Source organism: Mauremys mutica, chromosome 21, assembly GCF_020497125.1.
Source record: "Mauremys mutica isolate MM-2020 ecotype Southern chromosome 21, ASM2049712v1, whole genome shotgun sequence".
NCBI classification, from domain to species: Eukaryota; Metazoa; Chordata; order Testudines; family Geoemydidae; genus Mauremys; species Mauremys mutica.
Genome location: NC_059092.1, coordinates 3,825,610 through 3,846,661, shown reverse-complemented (window position 1 = coordinate 3,846,661; position 21,052 = coordinate 3,825,610). Strand labels below are relative to the sequence as shown.

The 21,052-nt window shown below is 44.0% G+C and overlaps 1 protein-coding gene across 11 annotated transcripts in view; it reads right to left on the bottom strand.

The window, feature by feature from the left end:
* MEGF6 (multiple EGF like domains 6) overlaps positions 1–21,052 on the bottom strand; it is a 231,862-nt gene that overhangs the window by 83,304 nt on the left and 127,506 nt on the right. For all 11 annotated transcript variants that reach the window (XM_044996193.1, XM_044996194.1, XM_044996195.1 and 8 more), the window contains one exon: positions 17,385–17,507. In XM_044996193.1, the coding sequence (XP_044852128.1) occupies positions 17,385–17,507 (123 nt within the window). The remainder of the gene's footprint in view (positions 1–17,384; positions 17,508–21,052) is intronic.

Sequence of the window (21,052 nt, the reverse complement as noted above, 5' to 3'; positions counted from 1 at the left end):
GGTATCTTGACTGGCAGCTTAGAACTACCTTCCTGAACCTCAAGAGCAGCAGCTCTATAGTGGAGGATCATCAGAGACACTGGGCCAGATTCAAATCTCACACCAATGTAAATCAGGGTAGCGCCACATCCATAGGGCGACATGTTTGTGAAACTGGTGTAAGTGGGATCAGAATCAGGTAAGTCCCGGCTTGACAAAGCCCTGGCTGGGATGATTTAGTTGGGGTTGGTCCTGCTTTGAGCAGGGAATTAGACTAGATGACCTCCTGAGGTCTCTCCCAACCCTAATCTTCTATGATTCTAAGTGATATAATAAAAAAGAAAGGAGCAGGCAAGCCAATTTTTTATTGGATTTTAAGCATCCTGTGAATCCTCGTTATGCTGGAGCCTTGGATTTGGGTGTGAAACTTGACCTCAGGTGCCATAGACACAACCTTTATCTTTTGAAGGGAGAGTCTGAACTTGTGGAAGCTGATAAACTGATCGAGTGGGATGGAGACATTCCACATGATGTGAGTTTGAAAACAAACAGCTGGTCTATAAATAGAAAGAGTAACATACCCAATTTTTAAAGGTGTGTGGCATCTAGCAAACATGCTAGTATCACCTCCACAAACAGCAGCTTGTGGCCATTATTCATCGGTTTTAGCTTGTGCTGAGATATTGCATTCTTTCCTATTTATATGACTCACAAATGTCCATGGTTACAAGCTTTTGGTGGACTGTGGACTCCACATATTCTCTGTCATTTCCTGAATTTTCAGACAGTCTCAACCTTTATCGCCCAGTAAGTCAGCTGAACATACAGTCAGGGAGACACATGTGCAGGAGTGCACACACAACTCCCCACATAAATCCAGTCACCTCAGCATAGGAAGCAAGAGTTCTCTCACTGCCCCCCAATCATTTCACAATTAGAACCAGTACACACACCACCAACAGGCATGGGGCCATTTCTGATTAGTGTCCAGTGGAGAATTTTTGAAGAACACAATCATTTCCTAATTATCTCAGCCAAGTGACTGGTCAAATTCAGCCCTGGTGCCAGAATGTACCTCTCACTGGCACCAATGTCAGGGCAGAATTTGGTCCTTGTTAGTCCATGGGATGGAAACAGGGGGGAGCTAATAATTCGCTTTTGTGCACATCTGGATCTGTGCCCAACACCAGCTGTCACTACTATTTTAGCACTTGCATTACTCAGATCAGCAGAACAGATGACAAAATGTTACATTACAGCAGCAGAATGTTCTTAATGTTTATAACCACATAAGATGTGGTGTGACTCTCAATTGCAACTGCTTGGCTTTGCCAGGAAATATCCACACAGCAGCAGGCTCGAGACAAAGAGGTTAGGAATTTGTTTTTAACAAAGACACTAATAAGTCTGGACCCTTAAATTCAGAGATGTAATCTGCTGTGCTTCCCAGTCTCTGGCTGTCCTCTCAGCACTCACGTGTGTGAAAACAGCAGCTATGCCCCCTTACTTCTTTTCTCTAATTACTGCTAAAAAAATGAAAACTCTAAGAGCATTTTCCATTACATGTAATGACACTGAATAGCACAGAGACACATTACTGTACATGGTCTCATCGTGCACTAGTCAGACAACACCGACATGCTTGATCAACCTATCAGTCAGAAAACCAGCATTTTACCATTTAATTTGCTGCCCTGAGTGATACCCCTTTGGAGTTTGCAAAACTCCAATCAGCACAACCTATGACAAAATACTAATTTATTTTAACATGCTTGTTGCATAGCAGCTACATAACTTGATGGCATTTCTTTTACTTCAGTTGCTATAAAGTAAGGCTCTCTGCCAAGAATGACTTTTCAGAATAATAAATCCATTCAAGCAGGAATATGTCTAACACGCTGAAAATTTACACCAAAACACAATCAGCTGGGCAATCAGGTCACCGGTGTGTGATTTCAGTAGTTGTCAGGATGGCAGTCACTCCTTATACTGCAGTTACCCACCTCCAAGCTATCAATAAAGAAAAAAACATTTTTACCTCGTACAGGTTCATTGTTCAACAGTGAGCCTGTGAAGAGCATCCCTGTAACTGTGACTATACCAGGGATACATACCTCGCCTCATCTCAACTCCATAACCAGCATGCCCCATATAACAGGGGTAACAGCTTCTCCAGAGATAGCGGTGGTGAACGCCAGCAGCACCTGGGATGCCACCCAAAAGGCCAATGCACCAGAGCACCATCCAAAAAAGCCTCTGGTCCTCTGCCATGGTGAAAAGCCAACAAGAATAAAAAGCCAGAAAACAGGATTCCAGAGCAAATTAAAGAGGAAATAGTCAAGCTACAAAATGGGAGGAAAACCCTTAAATTCAAATAAAACCAGCCCAGAACGTGTCTGTCACCTACAGGGCAAGCTGCACACAGAGCCAAGCTGCCCTGCAAAGACTCTCATGCACAATGTGCCCTGGTAATAACAGCACTGCTTCCTAACAACAGATGTCATTTGGGACCAAGCTTTCCTAAGAGCCCTCCCACACCCCTTCCCTTTTATGTTCTCAACTTTCGACCCGCCCCCTGCAGGTAAAGGCCAAACCCAGCAGAAGTGTCTCCACCCTTACATTCATTCACTCTCTCCTCCCTCCCCGGCTCTGCTTTTTCTTCTTCTGTGCTGAGCCAGAATTTGTGCGTGACATCACATTCCTCCCAAAACCACACAAACTGAAAGAAACCAAAAAATTCCTGGCTGGCAGCTCTGGAGCATTATTGGGAAGCTGGGTTTGGTCCAAGCCGGAATTCTATAATTGGCCATGTTAGCAAAAAAAGAAAATAGAAGACTTGGGGCGAAATGCATGGGGGGGGAGAATGGGCTTTAAATCAACTCCACATTTTGGAAAGTCCTGCCTCGACACTACTAGTGAAGGTAGAGCAAAATATCCCGAGACACTCACACACTGTGGAACAAGAAGAGCGGTTTCTCTTCTAGGAGCAAAAACCCTGACAAAACAAAACAACATGAGTTCATTTGGGTGCCTAAAATAGGCCATCAATTAGTATATAATTATGTCCCTGTTGCTGTGGCTTTACAGCACAGTTTATGTTAAAATGAAACATCAACCAGACTAGGCAACAGCTGCCCCTATCAACCAGCCCAACCTCCATAGTCTTAGCCCAAATACAAGCAAATGCTGGCCAAAAAGAGGAGTCCTGCACATTGCACTGAACTCTGTTCTTGGCAGAAAGTGGGAGCGACTGAATTCCAGAGATGGGGACTCTTCACCCGGAACGTCTTGTCTCCAATTCTCTGGTGTTAGCAGCACTTCAGCTGACATCATGCAGCTATACACCTAAAGCAGGTATTTGGGAACCACATGCAAAATTCAGTGTCATAATTTAGATGTACAGATTATTATGATCATGTGCATATATTGTTAGGGCTTTTCTTAATAGACAATAGGTTCATGACTAGAACTGTGTGAATCGTGCAAAAAAAGATTCTGCCATCAGTGGTTCAAAAATGTTAATGAATTCACTTTGATTGCCTTTGCTTCTTTATGTTTGCTGTTTCCCAGCCAGAACATTCACTGAAAGAAAATGCAAATTGAAGAATATGTGCAGGAAGTGAATTCTGAATTTGTATTCATGACTATTCTACCAGAAAACTGATGCTAAGAAATATAACACATCCAGTTAGGAAACAGAAACATATTAAGTGTCAAATCAAAACATTTTGGGTTAACTTGTTAGTCAAACAGACTGCTTGCAAACAAGCTATAAACCTCATTATTTGATGCATGCATTCAGCAAATAATTTGGAATAATGAATACATTTGAAAAAAATTACAATCTGCTTGCAGACAATTCCCAGAGAGGTAAAAATTAGTGAATTAAATAAACAATCCCTTACAAGTTATTTGGCCCGCTCTGTTCCTGACTGATGCACAGGAATATATGTCCTGTTTTTCAAATGGAAAATAAAGAACCACAGAGTGCTGCCTGTGTGAGCAAGAAACACAATTATACACTGTTCAGTACGGGATAACATTACAAATGAAACTTTGCATAAAATTAAAATTGAAAAGTATTTTAATGGCTCAGAGAATTAAGATTCTGGGCCAGACTGAGAGTTCTGCAAAAGCAATTGCTTGTGTTTTGGTGGACATCACTTTTGCAGGCAAATATATAACTATGCATGCAAATATGGTAAATGCTCATGCAATGGTCAGTTAATTCAAATAATCACCTCTGTGTACAACTACTGTAATGGCATTTGTAATCCCGATACCATATCTGCACGCACAGTCTGGGCACACAAATGGACAATTGTGTGTGCAATACTCAAAATGTGTCAGACATAGCCTTTCCCTTCTAGGTCATTGGCACTAACATAGATCGCTAGCAATCAAAAATTACTATCTTACAACTGTTCCATGACCAGTATGAAATGAACCGGTGGTCTCAGACCAGCTCCTAAGCATCTCTAGGTCATGACAGATACGATTTGATGCTCTTGTCTGAGCAGAGAGGTCAGGAGTTAAATAGGTAATAGACTTTACTCTTATCTCTAGAGGCTGTTCCTCCAGCTATGGGATGAAGTACGTGGTTGGGGGAGTTGGGAAGCTAAAATTGCCACTATCTGGGCTGTACCCAAGGGTTACACAAACTGTCCCAAGTCTGGCAAACATTAATTTGGGCTTTGCTAGCTTACGCTGCGTCACTCCTGTGACCAGGACATTATATAGACCAGTCAAATTAGGGGCTGGAGATCACAAAGTTAGGTTTTCAATAAGCATTCAGAATGACTCTCACAAACGGATTCTTTATGTTCCTCTGCACCTAGGAGCCCTAGTCACGGATCAGAATCTCATGTGCTAGGGCGTTGTACAAACGCAGCACAAACAGGTGCCCCTGCCCCAAGAGCTTACAATCGAAATACGAGACAAGAGATAACAGGTGGATACAGACAGCCTGACGGGGAGTACAAGGAAAGAATGTGACAAGACTGGTCAATTGGCAACCTAACCATTCTTAAGCTTTGTATAGGCATCACTGCAAAGGAGTGTTTTGAGGAGCGATTTGAAGGAGGATCATCAGGTAGCTTTGAGGGTATTTACAGGTAGCTCCTCCCAGGCCCAAGGGGCAGCATGGGAGAAAGCACAAAGATGCTTGTTTGAACAAATGCCAACATATTGTGCACCACCCTGTATACAGAGTACCACACCATGAGCCATCTGTCATTCTAAGCTACTCCATGGGCGAAAGGCATCCTTGGGCATTACTGAAAAGGGCTGTATGCAGACATTGATTAACTGAGTCTTCCCTTGGACTGAGACACGTGTATGTGTGTATGTGTACACACATGCTCGCATGGGCATGTGTGTGGTGGGAGCCTGTGTGTATGTGCTTTGTGAGAGGGCATGTCTGTGTGCTATGATCAGCATGTGTTGTGCATGTGTGGCTGTGTGCATTATGAGTTGCATGTACCTTGTGTAGATATGTGAATGTTTGCATGTGTGTGTGTGTGTGGGAGAGAGAACATTAGGTTCTGTTAAAAACAAACAAACAAACAAACGTTAGTTCTGCACGAACCTGTCTTTTGAATCTAGATGCCAGCTGAAGAATGAAAAACTTGCAAACTGTTCCCACATAGTACAGTCTTACTAATGCAATAATACAAATATAATCGCTCCTGGAATGCTTAAAAAGCATTAATAATACTTGCAATTCATTTCTGGAAGCCTAGGAATCTGTGCTAATCTCCTCACAGATTTTTTTATTTTACAGCAAACAAAACCATTTTTTCCAAATGTTTGTACTGATTGCTTCCGAATAAAGATCATGAAGAAAAAAAGATGATCAAAGGCTAATACAAACATTCTGTTAATATTAAAAAGAACATGAGCTTGCGTTATTTCATTATGTATTTCATCGGTCTGTTGTTCATGCATAATGCTAAAAGACGCCCACAAACTACACCCACAGGTACCTGAGCCAACACTTACAACCCAAGCAAAACCCTTTTGACTGTATTCTTCTTTTTGTTCACGAAAAGGAATACAGCAAGACTTTGACATTACGGTAATTCTTCCAAGCTTTACACTGTCCTCTGTATTCACCCACGAAAGCTCATGCTCCAGTACGTCTGTTAGTCTACAAGGTGCCACAGGACTCTTTGCTGCTTTTACAGATCCAGACTAACACGGCTCCCCCTCTGATACTTGACTGTCCTCCGGTATTCCACTGATGCCAGTGGAAGCTGTACATTGAATGTTGGTCCTTATGTGATCCTTAATTGCCCTAACACACACAGCACATGTTGACAGACAGGATTCTCTTTTCCAAGAGATGGCTGAATTGATCTGTTAGTACTATGCTGTTATAATTTTTAAGTCAATCTTGTGCTGGTGAAAGGTACCACTATTTAACTGCACAATAGGTACAACGCAGTCAGCCACAAAGCAGGCTTCCAAGCCCTACCACCCCTACCCCCAAAATGTGCCTCAGCACATCCCTGGAGGGAACAGTTGGTGAGAGAAGAGTTCAGTCTCCGTGACCCATTAAATCTTTTCATTTATTTACAGGCTTTTCCATGGCACTCCCCTCCATGGCATCCCAGCACCTGGCAAATACGACTGACCCCTCATACCAGGGTAGGGCATTATTACTATTCACGTTTTACTAGTGGGGAACTCAGGAACTGAGGTGGTGAAGTGACCAACACGAGGTTAAATGGGAAAACAGAAACTGAGCCCCCATCTCCTGAGTACGAAGCCAGATAGCTAACCACAAAACCATGCTTCTTTCTTAGCCCCTCTGCTCACACCGACATCGAGGGTGCCAGTTTATGCCAATGGTGATTCATTTGTTTGGGGGTGTAGGTTGGGCTTGCATGACCAGCAGATAATTGTCAAACCACATTTTATCTAAAGTGGATTAGAACGGGTGGCTGAGAATCCTGACCCCTGCCAAGATTACTGCTGCACCCTAACTGGTACTGCCACGAATCCTCTCAGAGGGGCCTCAAAAGGCCAGCATGGCACTGGGGGGTTTTAACTCATGCTTTAAGACTACATAATCCCAAAGATTAAACAGCAAGTGAAGAACACAAGACAAAGGATACGGACGTATCACTCACCTATAACCCAGCAGAATTTACCACCACTACACTTGACAAGGTAACAGATCCCAGAAAACACAGCTCCAACCCAATGTGGACTGCAATCTTTAGTGATGAAGTACAAAGCCTCCCAGCCCGTAACTGACTTCAAATGAAGAACCCTCCCTTTCCCATCTGACCCCCAACCAGGATCCCTCCCACTCTGTCACCAATGAGTGGTGAAGCCTCCTGCCATCTGACACCAGAATCATGGCCTTATCCCCCCGCAGGAATGACATGAAATCAACATCCTCTTCCTCCTCCCATGGGACTGATACTTAGCTAACCAACTGATGGCTCTCCCATTCTGGAAGTGACACTTAACCAACAGCTCTCAAACCCTGTGACTGAAAACAAGGTATGAAATGGTTGGGGAGACAGTCTCCATATATTAAAAATGAGAGTTCCATATTTTGGTTCTTTGCCCTACACGGACTGTCCTAGAGAGCAAAAGCTATGGGAGAACACCCTATATTTGGTGGCTCCAAAGCTTTCGGTCCTCCTGTGACCCGAACTGAGAACAAGAGAGCAGAGAGTGCGGCTAAGACATGGTGTTTCTCTAGTAACCACTCAGGTAAAGAAACGTTACTGGGTCTTTCTTTTTATTAATCCAATGAAATATTTCTAAATTAAGGCACCGTGTTCAAGCCACACCAATTACCCTAAGAAAGTAATAATGTTATCAATTCCTGTGCTATGGAGGATAGGATCTAAATTTAAAAAAAATAGAGGGGTAAGCAAAGCTTATTGGATTTTCCAGAGACCGACTCATAAAACACAATTAGTTTTCTGGAATGTTTCATAACATGGTGCTCATACGAGTGGAGGAGAATAGCAGCTCCTTTTAGTGGTATTATTTGGCCATAGCAAAAGTCCAAATTAAAATTTGTGGTTTAGACTGTAATGAATATCACTGCATGATGAATATGCAACAGAGTGCAATCCAGGAGGAAAATAGCCTAATGTGATCACAGCGTACTTTCCAAAGGAAGGTGGACTCCAGTCACTTGAGTAGACTGTTCCAAATGTCAGCAGCTGCCTAACCTTCCATGAACCATTCAGCTCCTGAGAATATTCGTTCACCGTAACACACTGCACACTTGTCATTCACATTCTGAGTTTAAAAGAAACATTCTAACCCAGGAACTTGGGCAGTTACTCTATCGAAGAAGAATGATCTTTCCGGGAAATACATTATTTTTTACAAACAGTCTGAACAAACAAAAGTCAGGTAAAATTGCTGATGTGATGAGCATGCTAAGTTGTTACAGCGCACCTTTCACTCACACCTCTGATTTCCATGTACACCTCTGGAATGTCTATTAAAGTCCTAACTGTCCAACACAATTGGAAGACGCTTACCTGTATGCAATCAATGGAAGTTAGGAGCCCAAATACATTGGTGGATTTGGGCCTACATCTTTATCACCTTATGCAATGTACAGATAAACACCTACAACCTTAATTGGAATACTGAGCATTTATATAATGCTTTTCACCTGCAAAGTGCTTTATAAACATTGACAAATTAATCCTCACAACACCCATCTGAGGGAATTTAATGCCCCATTTTATAGACAAGGAAAATGAGGCACATAGAGGTTAATAAGCTTTTGTTAGAAGGGATCAGAATCAGAGCCAGGATTACAGGTTAGGAGGTCTTGATTCCCAGTCCTGTGTTCAGACCATTCAGAGGGATAGACCAGACATATGTGCACAGTACTTATAAGTGATGCAATAAATATTTTACCAGCTAAATGAATTAACAAAACCCTTGAAGACCCAAGTACCTTTATAGTAAATTTCTACTATGTAAATGTGAAAGGCAAGGAAGCTAGGACCGTTAACAGAAAATCTATTCTTGGCACTGGGATGGTTAGTCTAATACAGTGCTTCTCAAAGTCGGGCCACCACTTGTTCAGGGAAAGCCCCTGGCGGTCCGGGCCGGTTTGTTTACCTGCCGCGTCCCCAGGTTCAGACGATCACAGCTCCCACTTGCCGCGATTCACCGCTCCAGGCCAATGGGGGCTGTGGCGCAGGCCAGGGCAGCCAGCACATCCCTCGGCCCGCACCGCTTCCCACAGCCCGCAATGGCCTGGAGCAGTGAACCACAGCCAGAGGGAGCCATGATCGGCTGAACCTGGCGACGCGGCAGGTAAACAAACCGACCCGGACCGCCAGGGGCTTTCCCTGAGCAAGCGGCGGACCGGCTTTGAGACGCACTGGTCTAATAGACATATCACGGCACGAATTTCTTTTTAATCTGCTTAGTCACACTTCTCAGTGGAAAGCAAAAATGGCTTTTCTTTCCTTTCCCTTTCCCGTTTGAATCCATTGCACCTGACCCTCTTCCCTGGACAAGTTAAGGATGAGGTAAAATAAAAGGCTCATTAATCAATTGTACCAATGATAGCAAATTAAGGCGGCTTGTAAACATAGTGAAACTTTAGATCGAACTGGTGAGTTTCGAAGGCTGGGCAGCATACAATAGCATGAGATGAAAGGTAGATAAATGCAGGCAATAGATAAAACAATCTAACCAGAAATGCTAAATCAGAGCAGGCTGGTCTGAGAGCAGCAGTACAGAAAAAGACCTGGGGTGCGATTAGTTAGCAAATTTCACATGTAATCCCTGCAGAATGTTCTTGCAATATAAGCAAATGCTATTCTGGGATGTAACATTGGAATACTGTGTATTTTGTAAGTCCAGAGAAGTTTCTGTATTCCTCAGCCTCAGGAAGACCACAGATAAGAGTTCTGGGCACAGTTCTGGGAGCCACAAAACAGAAAAAGATCTTGACAAACTGGAGTATCCAAAGAAAAGGTACAAAAATAATTACAAGACTAGAGGATACAACCTGTAAGGAGAGTCTGAGGGAGTGTGCAAGGGAGAAGAGGCAGCCAAGCAGGGAACATGTGAACAATCCAGGAATACCCAAGAGGCTATGTTCACTCCAAGAATACTGGGTGTCATGTGTAAAGGAGTGGAGTAGAGCTGCTCCTGCATTCATGAGTGTAGCAGGCATGTTGCATACAGGAATGACAGAGCAATGGGGCCCCGCGGCTGAAACCCTGCAGGCTGAAGCTGGGAGAGGGCGTGGGGCTGAAGGCGATGTGCCCCCCCCGTCTGAAGCCAGGAGCGGCGCAGGGCTGAAGCCGGGAGCCCCAACACCACACCAAATCTCCCAGCTTGGTTTGTGCAGGTGTTTCTCCAGTTCAGTGGCAGTTTGGGTGGGACACTTGGCATGTTTCCCAAGCCCCTTTGGGTCCCCTGCATATCCAGCACATCGTAGTTACATCTGCAACACTGTCTTGCATGCAGTGATGTAGCATGATGAACTGCTCCAGGTATTCCTGCCTGGGGGGAGGTATCTGACAAGCCAGGGAGAAGGACAAATGGTTTGCAGCTTTACTCCAGTCTCCTGGAAACAAGGCCATGGCCCACTGCAGCGAGGTCGAAGACTCACCGGTGCAGCGCCTCCTGCTGGTTGTCTCAGGAATTAGCTCTCCAGCATACGGAGCACCTCCTACTGGCCGGTGTCTCGCCTGCCACTGGCTCCCATGTCCCTCCCGGACCCTGGTGCTCTTTACCTCAGGGTTCTGCCCCAGCAGTACCCCCACGCTCTGGGTCTCCTCTCCCAGGGGAACCCCCAACCGTCTAAACCTACCTTCCCTCAGGGGTGACTGCCAGTCGTCATCTAGCCCCCGCTCGCTGGGCCAGACTGCAGCCTGTCATGGCCACTCGTCACTGGCAAGGGGGTAGGACCAGCTGCCTCTGCCTATCGCCAGGCTGCCCCTCTGCAGCCCCAGGACCTTTGCAGGCCTCCACCAAGGCCGGAAGCCTGGGGGTTTCCCAGGCTGGAGCGCCCCAGCTCCTCTTGCCCTTCCCCAACACTGCTCTGCTTCAGGTACCTTCCTCTCAGGCAGCTAGGCCTTCCCAGTCCAGGGCTAGAGAGTGAGACTCTTCCAGCTCCCGGCCCCCAGCCTTCTTATCAGGGCCAGCTGGGCCCTGATTGAGCTGCCCCAGCTGTGGCTGCTTCCCCAGTCAGCCCAGCTTGGCTGCTTTTAACCCGTTCTCCAGGAGTGGGGCAGCCGTCCCACTACACCCACGTTTTATTCTCCACAGATAAGTGCTCACTTGAAACAAAACAGTGGTACAAAAGGAACAAATTGTCACCCTTCAAGTCTCAGAGAGGGTAAAGACTGAACGGGCACAGAGCACGAACCCCCCCTTTTGCCCCAGAGATGTTCCTTCCAGGTCAGATGCGGAGCACATTGACTAGGTCGGGTGAGAGTAGCTTGCACTGATGCTGCCCCAACTGCATGCTTTCTGTGACTAAAACAGCAGACTCTGGCTCTCGGGGCTGTCAATCTTCAGCCTTTTACAAGTATTACAGTCATTTTCAATGTGCATTCATGAATCAACTGAGGCACATGTGTAAATAGGTAAACTGAGGCACAAACTGACACAGTGAGTTTAGTGGCAGAGTCCAGACTAGAACCCCAAAGTCCAGACTCGTAGCCTTCTGCCCACGTTCCATTCCAGGCACTGAGCTAATTATGCTCAAAAGAGGCTAGGAAGTTGCTTGAGATGAAAACTTACTTCAAACAAGGATTTTAGTGTGTTAAAATTACGTTTAGACTCCAAGAAGAGTGTTATCCTTTTATTTCATATGTAACCATGCTGTTTCCAATATTCTTACCCACTATGAATTTGAGTCTTTGATTCTCTGTTCTATGTTATTAAACTTGTTCTTGTTTTTATTATAAATACATCTCCACACTGTGTCATTAAGCAACGTGTGACTCCTCAGTTGAATCAAACAAGCAAACCTGCTAATTATTGTGAGTGTCCAGCAAGGGGAGCTGAACACTGCAGGGAATGCACTTAGATGAGCTCAGGGACCAGGGTGCACCTTTTGATACCTGCAAGGCAAAGTAAGGGCTGGCAGAACTCTGAGGCTAGGGCATGAGTGGCAGAGGGCTGGTGGTATCCAGGAGCTGACCTGCAGAAATTACAAAAAAGAGGCAACAAGGTGACTCTCAGTCTTGGGCACCTGGAGGAAGCATCAATATTACACCTGAGCAAAGCGAGTGCAAATTGTGTGTAAAACGCCATTCAAATCAGAACCCACTTTGAACAGATATAAGTGACCACACAAGAGTCAAAATTGTGGTGAGTCAGGCCCAAACACTTTGGATGAGGTTATTCAAACCACGTTAGAGTGGAAATTAGATTGGTAATATCATAAGAGACTTGTGAGATTTCCAGCACCTGTCAGTTTAGACAGGACTGGAAATGCCATAGGAATAGACTCGCTCATGAAACATCTGCCCTTTATGGTCCCAGCTATTTAAAAACAAAAAAAAAAAGTTTAGTTGAGTCTATGTTTGGGGCAAAGGTTCATGTCAATTTTAATTTTAGCCAACCCATTTTGCCCATCAGTATTGTGTAACAGCACCACATGGTCTGTACTAGAGAGTGTAATTGCGTGGTTCATTCCCACCAGTATCATGAACCCCTTAATCACCTGAGAAACTAATCCTTGTCCAGGGAATACTGGGGAAATTCAAAATGCCTTAACTTGGCGCAGATAAGGACAAAGCTGTTTATTTCACACATCTTGATAGTGTGTGTAACAAGCCAGGAAATACTTTCAGCTATTTTAAACAAAACATGACAAATATACCAAACTGGCAAAGATGCAACATTTTTTCTCAAAAATTCCTCGATGTCCAAATCAACGTTCACTAAGATAGCTCTCTCCCAGTATGTCAGTAACGTTTATTAATTACTTTGAATAGTTTCTGCTTTCTCCCACTAAGCAAATCAGTGCAGTAAACTGATAATTCTACCACAAAACATGTGACAATACTAATATATCAACATCACATGCTGAGTTGGGTGCTTTAACTCTTACTAAAGAAAATATGTTTTCTTTATATTTTTAATGCTGTAAGAACTTGGTAAAGGTGTCCATTTCAGCTTGTGCTGGGATTGGCATAGATTCAGAAAAAATACAGCTAATTCTTGGCTCTGGTTAGCAAATAATCTCTTGCAATAGTCTGACGTTGAGGTCCAGCAATCCCAAACACGCAGAACTGGTACAGCACATAATTCGGGGGGCGGGGGAGAAGAAGAGTTTAGTTCTAGTAGAAAACTACAGGCTGTATAACAGAGGTGGGCAAACTACGGCACACGGGACCGTCCTGCCCGGTCCTCGAGCTCCCGGCCAGGGAGGCTAGCCCCCAGCCCCTCCCCCACAGCCACGCTGCCGTGTGGGCGGTTGCGCACTCCTGCCAAGCACCGCGGCTGCCAGACATTCTGCTCTGAGCGGCATGGTAAGGGGGCCAGAGGGGTTGGATAAGGGGCAGCGGGTCCTGGGAGGAAGTCAGGGGACAGGGAGCTGGGGGCAGTTGGATGGGGCAGAGGTTCTGGGGGGCAGTCAGGGGATGGGGGCGTGGATAAGTGTGGGAGTCCCGGGGGGGCCTGTCAGGGGATGGGGGTGTGGATAGGGGTCAGGGGACAGGGAACGGGGGGGGTTAGTTAGGCGTGGGGTTCCAGGGGGGCCTGTCAAGGGCCCAGGGTGTGGATAGGGGTCAGAGCAGTCAGGGGACTGGGAGCAGGAGGGTTGGATGGGGGCAGGGGCCCCAGGAGGGGGCGGTTAGGGGACAAGGAGCAGTGGGGGTTGGATGGGTCAGGGGTTCTGAGGGGGGAAGTCAAGGGGCAGGAAGTGGGAGGGGACGGATAGGGGGTGGGGGCCAAGCTGTTTGGGGGGGCACAGCCCTCCATACAATTTTGCACCCCCAATGTGGCCTTCGGGCCAAAACGTTTGCCCACCGCTGCTGTATAATGATAATGAATTCAAGCACTAGGGGGGAAATGTCCATATGACTGAGGCTTCCTTTGGGGCCTAGACTATTACATTTCACAGTCCCCTAATTTTCACTTTACAGAACATACAAATGTGCATCTCTTTGCCTATTTTACGGAAATAGAAACTCCAACGTGGAAGGTGGGAAACAATGCAAGACAGACACTTTGGGTGAAATCCTGGCCCTGTTAAGACAATGGCAAAACTCCTGTTGACTTCAATAGGGCCAGGATTCACCCATAAAGCCTGATTTTCAAACAGACAGCCTTTTTCCACCTCTGTGCATGCAACTGGTATCATTTTAGATGTCTGAGCTACTGATTGTGCCCAGAAACTGAGCATTTATGCTGGACGACTGAATGAAATCAGGAGTGTGTGGGTAGAGGAAAGAGAGCCTGTCCTTTAACATCTAGTTGTTAGGACTCTAACTTCTGGGCTACTCTGTGGGTGAAGTCATGGACCTAGAAACCCCCCCTTATAAACATAATGATTCATGCCTAAACCTTGGTGTGGACTGGTACTAAGGTACTAACACGGTAGAAAATGAGAAGACTAATCCTCTTGGAAGTTGAGCATTACCACCAGGCCTGTGTAGAATTATCTATTAATTCTTCCTAATGGCTATGGAGCTATCCATTATATTCACATTCCGTAGTACCCTCAATCGCATGGTTAAACTACTATTCCAAAGGTAATTTAAACACAAAAATGTAACATTCACCTCAGACACGATTTTCGAAGAGATGACAGTACTGATGCTGAACAGAAGGCTACATGACTTTGGACAGACCCTGCCACTCTCTGAGGAGCATTAAAATGACATTCTGTGTCCAGCCAGCATGAAATGGTTATTAGGAAATGACATGAGACAAGGAATTCCCAGCAGGGGATGGCAAAAGGGGTGTCAGCTAGTAGTTTTTAATGGCTTGGGCCCTTGCTGAAGGGCATTTTTTTATATCAACATAAAAACAAGAAGAAATACATATAGGAAACAGGCAGAAGGGGGTAGGAGAGGGACTTTGACTGTAGTAAGCAAGCAGAGAGTAAGATGAAATTGGATTTTCTATTCAAGCAAATATACCAGCATTTCGGTACCATGGCTGGGTCTATGCTCACAGTTTCCTTCTAATTTCCCACTGCTGCACTAGCACCAATACAGCTTCACCAGTTCAAAGGAAGATAAACTTGACACCTGGACATTAGAAATGCCAACTTAGCTGGATATTTCCGTATAGGAGCAGCTTTTACACATGAATCCACAACATCCCATATTTTGGATGCCCTGTCATTTGGCATACTGCTCCCATTCCCATGCCCATTGTCAAGGAGAGTTTCAATTTTCAAAGAAGGCCAGTGCAAGTTTACCACCGTTTAGATGGAGCCAAGTGGCGTGTCAGTCATGGGGGGAAGGAATAGGCGAGCATTTGTAAGAGGAGCATTTTATGTGGAAGTGAGTAAAAGGAATGGATATTTCAGTCCTGGCACAGAGGAGACTTTTCTTTGGCATCACAGACTCCGTTCTGAGGCCTGTTAACTTACTCTAAAATCTCAAAGGTGCTGGCTGATTTAAGATTGTTTTATTCAAGTCTGGATTTGATGTTGGAAAACTCAAGGCAATTCTGCCTTTCCAGGATGTGTGTTTTAGGTTTCAGCCACCATGCTGTAAATTAGTAGGAAATGGAAAGAAATGGAGAAATATTTCAACAGAGGCTTCTCTCTCACTGATCACCATCCAACCACCCCAGAATGAGGTATCAAATTCTGCCAGATTTCCACTCAAAACCATAAATTTCTCCCCAAAATTAGAAACTCCACTGAAGTTCACTTGAAATCTTTCCAAATTCACGTATTTTGCATTGCTCTCTCTCTCACCTAGCTGAAGAGACTCAAGGAAATTTAACAAACTAAAATAATTAGCAAGTCTGTCTGCCTTATTGCAATAAAAGAAAATGTTCTTTCAGTCCCAACTGGTGGTGGTGTCAGTACTGCAATATAATTGATAAATTACATTACTAGTACTAGCTTTCCTGCTTGGGAGCATTAGTGCAGAATACTGCAGAGTACTGTTATTTAATAAGCGCAGGCTTCTTTAAACTACAAATATAAACAACCTGTTTTCCAAGCACACTTCCCCCTTTCCTTGAATAATCAGAACAAATTTGTCCACTTAAAACCAGCTCAGCACAAAAGTTTTCCAAAACATTGTCAAGAAGGCTAAAGTGCTTTGAAACCACAAACAGCCCTTGTCCTCTCGCAGACGGGACACAGCTGGGAATGGGCACAAACAGAACCTTTACATTCCTGAAGCGAGAGCTTTCAGTGATTTCACACAAAAGGAAGTTCTATTAGGAGTGAGATAATAACATGTTGTCCTAGAGAGAGAGAGAGACTAGATGGCCTCTCCCAGCTAATGGCCTTTCATTCCCTTGGAAATCTGGCTGAAATTTAAGATACCATTGCTGCCTCCCAGTAGCCAGAAGAGGTGTTCAAATGGATGGTACCCTTGGTGAAGGAATAAAAGACACAATGTAATTAAGTGCATAAGTGAAACCAAGCAGTTAAGCTGCAATCAATCATCTATGGAGCATGTAGTTGGTGTACGTTTTGTATTTGCTCTCCTAGTTACAATTGTTGTCATAAAGGAAAACAAAAGTCCCACGCTTGGTCCCATCCAATATACTAAAGCTAAACCTGATTTCCACCTATTCCGTCTCATGAGGGGAGGGTGTTGGATGTCAATACAATTAAAATCTTATTTTGCATCCTGAAATTACAAAAAGAGGAAGAATTCTACCAGAGTGCGGCATGATCCCGGGGGTCTGGGATCAACTGGGAACAACTGTACTGTTCCATGTGCAATCACATACCCCACCCCCAAAACACACCCAGTCTCTCTTACACACTCCACAGTACTACTCCAGACCATACACACCTCCCTCACGTACCCCATCCAACCTCCCCAAACCCTATTATTCCTACCCCCCACCACACACCATCTACACTATTATCTATCTTGCAAATCATCCTGGTACAATGTGTGTGGAAGACCATATTTTAAATGCAGCTGGACTGTACAGAAGAAGAGGGGTAAGGGTTCTGAACAGCAGAAGAAGGGCAAAGGGTCTCAACACTACAGACAGACACTTAAAAGCACCCGCTACAACAGCTGATTCTTACTCTACAAATCACAGGCAGATCCGATCTGTTCTGTTCTGTTCTCCGCTATAAAATTTGGCAAGGCCTAACTTTATAACTTCTGAATTTCTAAGGCTACAATGCAATTCTTTGTAACATACATACAGCTGTAGGAGCCAAGGGAATTCATCAAAGCCCCCAGTGGCTGGCCCACGCCAGCAGGCTGTCATCCCATTCCTACCTTCACACACCTTCCCGTCTCCCTTCAGCCTCAGCCCATTGGGGCACTTGCAGTAGAAACTCCCAATCGTATTGCAGCACTGGGACTCACAACCACCATTCCCGGCTTCACATTCATTGACATCTGAAAGAGATGAGAAATTGGGGGGAAATGTGAGATTTTAGTGGAGAGCCAAACCAGAAAGATGATTAATGTACGATAAAAGTGTGCTATTTTCCATTCACTTCTCTCTTTTTTAGTTTTTAATTAGATATCTAGTGCCAATAGTAAAAAAAAAAGGGTAAACTGTACAAAATAATTCTCTGAGTGCATGCTAAGGGATACATTTTAAAGCTTAAAATGTTGCTAAGAAATAGGTACTTACCCCACTGAACATGCAGTACACGTGTCTGCATGCACAGAGATATTTACACTCACATATATCCTGCTTTCCCCAGTAATACCCATTTGTGCATGAAAAATTAGAGACTGGGGTAATGGGTGCACCTTTGTATTTTGTAGAAGCAATTTATGACACAAGGTTTGAAAATAGCCTCATACATTATTTTTTAAAAGGATCGGATATTTGCGTGGATAAGAAGAGATTCAGGATAAAAACCACAAGGATTCGCAATCCTCATATTTCAGTTGGTCACCAGCTGAAAGAGCAAGAAACTTCCCATCATGTAATCAAATTTCACAGTTAGCTGCAATGTAGAAGTTTAAGGCTTTCATTGCAACATTCAGAAATAGCCACAAACACCAGACCTGATGGATCATCAGTCTTGTCCTATGAAACAGTTCTCCTGTTTATTGCCATATTAAAAGATGATAAAGCACTATTGTGATGTTGTAATTTATACTTGCAGCTATGACGTAACCTAAACAATCGAGAGTTCAAACCAGAGAGCACTGTTAATAACAGAAAATATCAGAACTATAAGAACGGCAATAATTCCTTAATACCAAAATCCCTCCGATCAAAGAGGTTTCAGTTTCCAGACCTGCCCAAAATGACTACTTTGCTGATACGCATAAAGAAAGGGAGCATTTATGTAGAACTAAGGAAGGATGAGATGTAGCAAAGAAACTGGTTAGCAGGAGTTGGCTACTTCTCAGCCAAATTTGTTAAATACCCACTATCCTCTTATGGAGGAAACAACAATATTTTGTATTTTCTGTATTTCTATTTCAACCCCTTTTCCACCCCAGCTTTGTTATTCATCTGAGGTTTCAGTTTTCTACTTGTGACATCATCATGCAGAGGACTATGGCATCACAGATAAATCCCTAAGTAACAATGACCCTTTTTGCATACCAGTATCCAATAGGGCAACAATGACTCTTGGAAGGTCTCCATTTTTTTATGCACCACCGTTTGATGATCTGATGCAGAATCGATGCTAGGCATAAGCAGACTAAGCCATTGCTTAGGGCCCCGAGCAGCTCAAGGTTGCCCGCTATTCACTTTTTATTATGTGGTGGGGGAGGCAAAATATTCCTGCTTGGGGCCCCAGTGGGCTAACACTGCCTCTGACATGATGCCAACTTCTTCATGTGTATATTTCACCAGCACTTCACCGGCTATGCACTCCTTATGACCAGCAGCTCCCTAGTCCTCCAACAGGCACTCCCAGCTCCTAAAGTTCTAGTTCAAATAGGAATTAATTCCGGGACATCCTATGGCCTGTATTATATGGGTGGGGGATAGCAGACTAGATGATCACAGTGGTCCCTTCTGGCCTTATGAGCTATGAATCTATGAAAGGCCCAACAGAGTGAAAGGCACAGGGTAGCATGTAAGCTGAGTCTTTCACATGGAAGAGGAGATCACAGCAGGTAGTCACATGGCTGACCCGACTGGAGTCTTTGAATAGTCGAATGAGCCCATTCAAATGCTCATGCACAATACATCACAGATAATTATTAATGAGGGGACGTGAAGGAAGCAGGAACTTTCAAAAACACACGACAAAGAACAATATTTTGTATTTTCTGTATTTCTATTTCAACCCCTTTTCCACCTCAGCTTTGTTATTCATCTGAGGTTGCAGTTTTCTACTTGTGACATCATCATGCAGAGGACTATGGCATCACAGATAAAAAAAGCAGAAATCTTTACTGACACGGGAAGCCCAAAGGATAAAATGAATCCATCTCTCACCAACTACTAGAAGTCCAGAGTTTAAAAAAAAGAGACGAATTATCCTAAATCAAAAGGCTGGTTTCCAAGATAATTTTGCTCGCATTGTCAAAGAAAACAAGCAAAAAGCCCATCTCAGCCTCTCAGAATCTAAAACCCCATTTCTGCTTTTATACTCAATACCAATTTTCAGACCTTTAATTCCAGATCAGTTCTGGATGCCATCAAGTTGTTTAATGAGCCTCAGCAGTGTGTGGTATCTCTTACATTGCATTCTGCTCAACTATTTCTTGCTGGTGACCTATAGGGAATCATTTTCACTGAATAGCTGGCAGCAGCTGGTCATTTCAGCAAATACTCCCACAGACAAGAGAGAGGGTCTTTCTAACACCAAATGTCATTACTTACCCAACATAGTTTAAACTTGTGTGTCAGCTTTTAAAAGCAAAATTTTTAAGCCTCTGTTGAAGAAAAGGCAGAACCATTATGATAAATTTGCACCCACAATTCCTGAGTGATCACCAACTGCGAGCAGGGGAAAGCACCATTCTTCTTTTTGGTTCCTCTGTTATCTAAAGTCAAGATGACACTATTCTTTAGCTGAATTGTGTGGTATAGGCCAATGGGACCGAAGAAACTCTGTAGGCAGAAAGTAATGCCCACCTGTCAGAATTAGAAACAGATTTAAGAATCAGAGCCCCAAATCAGCTGAAGTTTATACATCTCTTTCCCCGAACTTTGAGGCACCATCCTCTCCATAGACCCTCTGGAAGCCATTATCTGGCTGCACGCCCCGTCCTCTTAAGTAAGTCCTGGGGTTGCTTTCTGTAGTGCAGCATTTTCATGCCTCACTGAAATATGTGAAAGTTACTTTAATTACTTCAAAACCAACAGACTATGTTCATGAGCTGCCAATGTTCCTAATGTACAACACACAAGACTGCTAGAGAACCTCAGATTAAAATCCATTTCATACTTAAATCTCTCTACAACCTGCAGACAACAACTAAGAGACCAGCAAAAATCAACTGCCTAGCAGAAGTGAGAATTTAAGTGAAAAATCAAACAAACCATAGTGGAAACCTTGAAGATAATTTAACATGGTTGCTTCGATAGAGGGTTACCAAGCGGCAGTGTGTTCCCTTGTACAGGTGTCACTGCTTTTATCCTGACCTTCCCATACTATGGGTGCACCCAGGAGTAACACTCCATACCGGTTCAGAGGCACCAAATTCTGCAGCAACCTCTAAAGTGGCTTGTGCAAATAGGCTGCAGGGGAGATTTTTAGGAGACACCACATCATGGCTAAAAGAAAACGAATAATCTACCATGGCAATACTGGGACATTTCATATTTTCAGCTACAGAATCCAAAACAAACCCAAATTTGGAGATGTTATGTTCCAATCAGACATCTGAAATGTGTGGGGAGGTTTTAAAGAGATTTATTGGTTCACTATGAAATTCTTGACATTTGGCACTTAACAAGACATTCAAAAAATGTATTTGGATTCAAGCAGCTAGTTCTTTGCTTTGTAAAGAGAATG